Source organism: Misgurnus anguillicaudatus, chromosome 8 (assembly GCF_027580225.2).
Source record: "Misgurnus anguillicaudatus chromosome 8, ASM2758022v2, whole genome shotgun sequence".
NCBI classification, from domain to species: Eukaryota; Metazoa; Chordata; class Actinopteri; order Cypriniformes; family Cobitidae; genus Misgurnus; species Misgurnus anguillicaudatus.
The window spans coordinates 31,389,822-31,397,440 of NC_073344.2; the positions used below are offsets into that span (position 1 = coordinate 31,389,822).

General features: G+C 44.3%; 1 protein-coding gene across 1 annotated transcript; it reads left to right on the plus strand.

Moving 5' to 3' along the window:
* The first annotated feature begins 1,743 nt into the window (after nucleotides 1-1,743).
* LOC141365836 (uncharacterized) lies at nucleotides 1,744-5,606 on the plus strand. Its single transcript, XM_073870701.1, has one exon. The coding sequence runs from the start codon at nucleotides 2,267-2,269 to the stop codon at nucleotides 5,165-5,167; it is 2,901 nt and encodes a 966-aa protein (XP_073726802.1). The 5' UTR covers nucleotides 1,744-2,266; the 3' UTR covers nucleotides 5,168-5,606.
* Nucleotides 5,607-7,619: the final 2,013 nt, after the last annotated feature.

Consider the following 7,619-nt stretch of genomic DNA (forward strand, 5'->3'; position numbering starts at 1 on the left):
AAAAATGTTTCCCATCTCACCATATCCACAGGTACAGAGTCATCATATACAATAAATCCATGAGGTAGCATTTTAAAACATTTAAAAACAGATGCATTTGTTTAAAGCAAAGCATTTATTTACTTACCAGTCTACAGGTGAAGCAGCTCTTTGCGCCTTCTAACGTCTCATAATTAGTCCTCATTTATGTCCAAGAGACTCAATAATAATCTTTTACATTCAATTCTTTAATCTTTCATATTTAAAAGTGTTTTTGTGCTGCTGCGCATTCATGTATGTGTTAAGCAAACCCACATTGTCGTCCCGTTTAGGCGCATATTACTAATGCGCTCTTTAACTCATTCACCGCCATTGACGAGTTATCTCGTCAATTATGAGTTAATATTTAACTAATAAATATGCCTTTCTGGACGAATTTCAAAGTGAAAGTGTAATACCTAAACCGAATTTATCAAAAACAGAAGTTAAAAAGATTTAATGATTTATTTTAACTGCCTTTATGTTTGATAGTCATTCTGAGTCTGATCTCTAACATAAATTCCTTTACAAAAACGCAATTTTTTAAGCTTTTTGCTCAAAATGTTGTATTTTTGAAGAGAAATATCCATATTTCAGTGGTTAAATTAAGTGGATAAAGTAAATATATAATGAAACATTTTTTCCCCATTTTGTTTGTTTGTTTGTTTATTGTTTGTTTGAAAGCAGAGGGTGTGTAATATAATTTGTATGTTTATATATTTATAGAAGATAATTTTTACTGGAAGGAATTTTGTGAAACTTTTGTTAAAATCACAAAAATGCAGGTGGGCAACTTTTCTCAAAAAGGCTGGCGGTAAATGAGTTAAATAACAAAAAACATATTGCGCCATTGACAGGTTTTAGTTGGTCAATGGTGTAGTCTATTTTAGTTGCCTCAAAATAGCAACGCGCCAACAATGCGCCTGAACACACCTAGTTTTCAGACCAGAACGCCCATGGGCGCAAAAGGGGGCACAAATGCATTGCGCCGGGTGCAAGATAGAGCCCATTAAGTGTTAATACTCTGTCAAATAGTTTTATAACAGCGTTATGAATATTATTTTTTTACCTCAACTACAGTGGTTCCAATATAATTTGTAATTAAAATGTCATTAAGTTTTAATACTCTTTGAAATATTTTATAACAACGTCATGAATATTATTTAGTTCTTATTACACGGCTCTCTGGAATGCTTGATTCTGATTGGTCAGTTGAGACATTTGCAGGTTCGTTCTTTTTGAATAATAACCGCTCCAAAGTAATAACGCATAGCCGGTACTACTTGTACGAGTAAAATCGCTCTGCGCCAATAAAGATCAATAAAGATTACTGTTTGGCGCCATCTTGTGACAAACACTGGACAACCACGACAAGACACAGACAGCTTACTGAGACTGAACTTGACAAAATAGAGCATGACAGCTACGAAGCCACACATAAAAAAAAATACAGAATGGGCATTAAAACTTCTCAAAGACTGGCTAAAAGAGAAAAGATGGAGACAAGTATGAAGCAGAGGATCTTAATAAGGTATTACAATCATTTTATGCATCTGTGCAAAGTTTCGCGGAAGGATAAAAATGTTAATTTAAAACAAATATGCCAATAAAATGTTTCAAATTCATATTCATGTCCGGTTTTTTTCTTATGTGGCAAGTAGCCGTGTAATAAGCTGGATAATGTAGAGGCAGCCGGTAGTTATCGGGAAATAAGCCCCTTCAGTGTGATTGTAACGTAGTGCCTCCTGTGTCCCTGTGTTCTGTTATTCTTGTGTTTTGTTATAGTTGTGTTTTGGTTTATGCTTTGTCTCTGTGTACCTGTGTTTAACCTGTGTTCATGTATACCCTTGTTCCTAGTTGTATCTCCCAGTGTTAATTAGTGTCTCCGCCCCCTTGTTTGTTACCATGGATATTCATTGTGATCATGCTTCTCCCCTTGTGTGTTGTCATAGTTACTCATTGTTTCTGCTCTGTCATTGGTCATTGTCTTGCATTTATACCCTGCCTGTTCATTCTTGTTTTGTCGTTCGTTGTATGATGTCGTTGTCCCTAGTGTGTTCCCTTGCTCTTGTTTTTTACCTATTTACCTGTATTTATTGGAATAAACTGCATTTGGATTCGTACTTCGCCTCATCCTGTCTTACCTGGTTCTCACCCGTGACAGAACGAACGACCACTTCAGGATCCAGCAGCAATTCCTCATCCCCTGTGTTTTTTCCCAGTCCCCTGGAGCATTCCTTGTGTCAACATGCAGCGTGTGGGCAGCATTCAAATTCAGGTTTGTCCTCCCTCCACGGAGCAAGAGTTATGGGACAAAGCAGTGGCGTTAGACGCCCTCCGTCAGCAGGGGCAGCCTGTGAGTAGTCTCGCCCATGTATTTTTAACTTTGGCGTCTGGTTTGGGCTACAATGAAACGGAGATAAACTACGCCTTCAACAACTGCTTGGACGAGCCTCTGCCGTTGTGGAAAATGGCGGAGCTCGAACAGATGGAGTTCTTTGAATTCGTCCGGTACGTGGACAAGCGTAGCGGGAGGTATGCACGATTCACCCCAGAGACACTTAAGTTCCGGTCCGCTGCTCCCGTGCATAAGACTATTGTGTCTCCCGTGCCAACAAACGCAAACCTCTCACGTTGCTCACGACACCGGCGACGGAGGAGGAAATCCATGCCCGAGCAAGCCACTGTTAGTGCGGACGCTAATTCCCCGAGTTCTGTTTCCCCTGTGTCAGCGCCCGCGCACAAGATGGCCGCCACTTCATCTCACTCCATGCCTCAGTTTGCTGTTGTTAAACCTGCCCCAGTTTTTGAGTTTCCCACATCCATACCAGCTCCGATTTATCAGAAGGCCAACATCATCACTGTTCCAGCTGTTAAAGGTGCAGTAGTAACACCTACACCCGTTGTCAAGATGGCTCCCATACCCGAACAAACTCACAAAATGCTGGCCACACCCACTCCACTTCACCCACTTGCATTGATGAACCCTCCAGTACTGCCAAAAATCCGACTTTTAATCTCCAGTGTGATGGATGCCCCATTAGTATCTGTACGGATGGCTGGGGTCCCCCGTCCTGTGGTTTCCAGCTTCATAACATCCACTGAGTCATCTGAGTCATCTGAGTCATCTGAGTCATCTGAGTCATCTGAGTCATCTGAGTCATCTGAGTCATCTGAGTCATCTGAGTCCCCTGAGTCTTCTGAGTTTCCCGAGTCCCCTGAGTCTTCTGAGTTTCCCGAGTCCCCTGAGTCTTCCGATTCCCCCGAGTCCTCTGAGCCGAGTGAATCTCCCGAGTCCTCTGAGTCGAGTGATTCTCCCGAGTCCTCTGAGCCGAGTGAATCTCCCGAGTCCTCTGAGCCGAGTGAATCTCCCGAGTCCTCTGAGACGAGTGAATCTCCCGAGTCCTCTGAGCCGAGTGAATCTCCCGAGTCCTCTGAGCCGAGTGAATCTCCCGAGCCCTCTGAGCCGAGTGAATCTCCCGAGTCCTCTGAGCCGAGTGAATCTCCCGAGTCCTCTGAGCCGAGTGAATCTCCCGAGTCCTCTGAGCCGAGTGAATCTCCTGAGTTCCCTGATTCCCATGAGCCTTCTGAGTTCCCCGATTCCCATGAATCTTCTAAGTTCCTCGATTCCCATGAATCTTTTAAGTCTTCTGATTCCCCTGAGTCTTCTGATTCCCCTGAGTCTTCTGATTCCCCTGAGTCTTCTGATTCCCCTGAGTCTTCTGATTCCCCTGAGTCTTCTGATTCCCCTGAGTCTTCTGATTCCCCTGAGTCTTCTGATTCCCCTGAGTCTTCTGATTCCCCTGAGTCTTCTGATTCCCCTGAGTCTTCTGATTCCCCTGAGTCTTCTGATTCCCCTGAGTCTTTTGATTCCCCAGAGCCGAGTGAGTCTGCTGATTCCCCTGAGCCGAGTGAGTCTTTTGATTCCCCTGAGCCGAGTGAGTCTTCTGATTCCCCTGAGCCGAGTGAGTCTTCTGATTCCCCTGAGCCGAGTGAGTCTTCTGATTCCCCTGAGCCGAGTGAGTCTTCTGATTTCCGTGAGCCGAGTGAGTCTTCTGATTCCCCTGAGCCGAGTGAGTCTTCTGATTCCCCTGAGCCGAGTGAGTCTTCTGATTCCCCTGAGCCGAGTGAGTCATCAGTGCCGTTTAAGTCCCCTGCGCCTCATTGGTATGCTAGTGTGGTCACCCCGAAGCTCCAAAGACTTTCTATTGTCACCAAAACCATGGCCAGTTCTGAACTCTCCGTCTGTACCAAGATGGCTGTCCCCAAGCTCCTTGCCCTCACTGTTTGGTCCATGATGACTGTTATTGTACTCACTGCCCCGTCTAACCAGGCCCAGAGGGCCTCTCTCTGTTCTCCTCTACCCAGGTTCCTGGTACCACCAGCACCACCCTGGTATCCAGTCCCTCTCTGGGCTCTGCCGGCTCCGCCCTGGGTTCCTGACCTGCCCAGGCTTCCTGCCCTACCGGCTCCGCCCTGGGATCCTGACCTACCCAGGCTTCCTGCCCTGCCGGCTCCACCCTGGGTTCCTGCTCTGCCGGCTCCGCCCTGGGTTCCTGCTCTGCCGGCTCCGCCCTGGGTTCCTGACCTACCCAGGCTTCCTGCCCTGCCGGCTCCACCCTGGGTTCCTGCTCTGCCGGCTCCGCCCTGGGTTCCCGCTCTGCCGGCTCCGCCCTGGTTGCCAGTTCTGTCGGCTCCTCCCTGGTCCCTGTCTCCGCCTGCGGCTCTTCCCTGGTCCCTGTCTCCGCCTACGGCTCCTCCCTGGTCCCTGTCTCCGCCTTCGGCTCCTCCTTGGTCCCTGTCTTTGCCTTCGGCTCCTCCTTGGTCCCTGTCTCTGCCTGCGGCTCCGCCTTGGTCCCTGTCTCCGCCTGCGGCTCCGCCTTGGTCCCTGTCTCCGCCTGGGGCTCCTCCTTGGTCCCTGTCTCCGCCTGCGGCTCCGCCGTGGTCCCTGTTTCCGCCTGCGGCGCCGCCTTGGTCCCTGTTTTCGCCTGCGGCTCCGCCCTGGCCCTTAGACTTTCATGGGCTTGGCACTTGGACTTTCTTAGCCTTGGCCCACCATCCCTCCCCCGGGTCCACCTCCATGCCACCGCCCACCTGGACTTATAAACTTTGGGTTTTTCTGGTGGGCGTCTGGAAGCCGCCCTTTTGAGGGGGGGCTATGTAACGTAGTGCCTCCTGTGTCCCTGTGTTCTGTTATTCTTGTGTTTTGTTATAGTTGTGTTTTGGTTTATGCTTTGTCTCTGTGTACCTGTGTTTAACCTGTGTTCATGTATACCCTTGTTCCTAGTTGTATCTCCCAGTGTTAATTAGTGTCTCCGCCCCCTTGTTTGTTACCATGGATATTCATTGTGATCATGCTTCTCCCCTTGTGTGTTGTCATAGTTACTCATTGTTTCTGCTCTGTCATTGGTCATTGTCTTGCATTTATACCCTGCCTGTTCATTCTTGTTTTGTCGTTCGTTGTATGATGTCGTTGTCCCTAGTGTGTTCCCTTGCTCTTGTTTTTTACCTATTTACCTGTATTTATTGGAATAAACTGCATTTGGATTCGTACTTCGCCTCATCCTGTCTTACCTGGTTCTCACCCGTGACAGTGATACAAGACCCTCCGCTTCGTGTCGGGTCCTGATCACACTGTCGGGGCTTATTTACCGATAACTACCGGCTGCCTCTACATTATCCCTTACATAATGTTTTTTTTAAGTTTCCTCCAGATGTTTAAGAAATAAAATAAATAATTCAATAATAAAAATAATAGAAATAGAAAAAAAAACAGTTAATTACATTAAATGTTTTGTTAGTATTTTCCTTCTATGTCAGAACATTTTAGAACCCTCTGTGTAAGGAATGACAAGTTCTGTTAGTTGTCAGTTTTTTATGTGGTCAGTATAATATTTTGACGTGTCTGTTGCATTTTTTAACATAGTATTAAATGACAGTTTAATGTAATGTTAACCTATAAAGCTAGGTAGTTTCTTAAGGTAATTATTCTGCTATATCATGTTTATGACAGATTTATAACAAGTTATGATGTACTTTTTTATGTCAAGTTGTCATAACAAGACATTTCAAACAATGTCTTGCATTAAAAATCACACAGTTGAGCAAATGAAATGTGCATAAAATCTCTTGTATGACACGTGTTATGTCATGATTATGAAGGCGTCATGTCAGTCTTATGAACACCCCTTTAAGTAAAGTGTTACCAAACCTTTAATCCCCCCTCGCAAAGATGCTAATCATACACCTGTCAAGCATCGTATAAAATGTTTACCCTTGTTGGTGCGATTAGGAATATTCTTTTTTGAATATCAAACCCTGGGGTGCAGTTTTGTTTGACTGCATATCACCTCTCGATAGAGCAATATTTCCTGTCAAAAGATATCAAGTACATCCTACTTCAGAATTGAAAGCACGGCATAGGGCACATATTTTGTATAGCTTTTCTGTCTGCAGGAAAGGAATTGTTCTTAAAATATACATGAATCTTTCTGTAAAAGGTTTCTTTCTGTCGTGCAGTAATTCATTTACAATGAAATCTTTTGATGCTGGACCTTGAAAGGACTCTATCCGTCGAAATCCCACGTAGAAACCGCCTTTAACAATAACAGTACAACTGCTACAATCCGCGCTTAACAGTCGAGGCTACATGAAACCCACTTTTAAAAGAAGAAAAATCAATCTTTAATTTCCACTCAACTCTTGTTCTGTGGCCTTTAAGATCAACCTGCCCTTCGAAAAAAAATCTCTTCAATACATTCAACTAATGTTTCAAACCAACAGCGTTTGGGAGCTTTGTGGAGGTGGTTCTCTGTGCTTAACATCATGCTTTAGAAGTTTCTGCAACTTTTAAAGTTACATAAGACCGCAGACCAATTACAAGTTAGCTTTCAACCTTTGTTGACTGTACACACTTTTTTGGTTCCTCAAAGAACCATTTAATCAAAGAACCTATTTATCATAACCTTTTCTGAAACAAAGTGCTTTCGTGAAGCCCCTTTATTTTTAAGAGAGTAGTTATTTAAAGACCAACGTCATAACCTTGTCAGGAGTCAATGCTGGTTTTTCGCTCTCATCCATCTATTCCATTTTTTGCAGAATTTGAGCTAAAGGAGCAGTTTATGATACATTTGTTGTCAAATTTTATCTATGATTTAAAATCTTAGGAGTGCAATATTTTTTTATTTCCCAATTAAAACCGATAGCAGCACCATGACCCGAAATAGCTGCCAATGTGGTCGCCAAGTGAACTGACTCGCCTTATTAAAGGGACTTGTATAAATATGACAGATGCTTAATATTTGAACATGCACATATGAAAATGAGTCATTAGGAGACGAGCGCGGTCCTTTTCACCTCGCTGTACTTGCCATGGAAAATCTACTGGTGGGCAATATATTCAGTTGGCTTTTAAACACTTGTAAATGAGTTGCACATGACTAATTAACAGCAGAATGATGCATTACGGACACACACCGACTCCTCTGGCTATTCCTCTTTGCCATCAAAATGATAAAGAGTGGACCAGAAACGCGACTGTCCTTGTTGTTTAATGGGGGGTTTATTGTTGTGTATTAAAATCTCTCCAATCAATCCTGGTT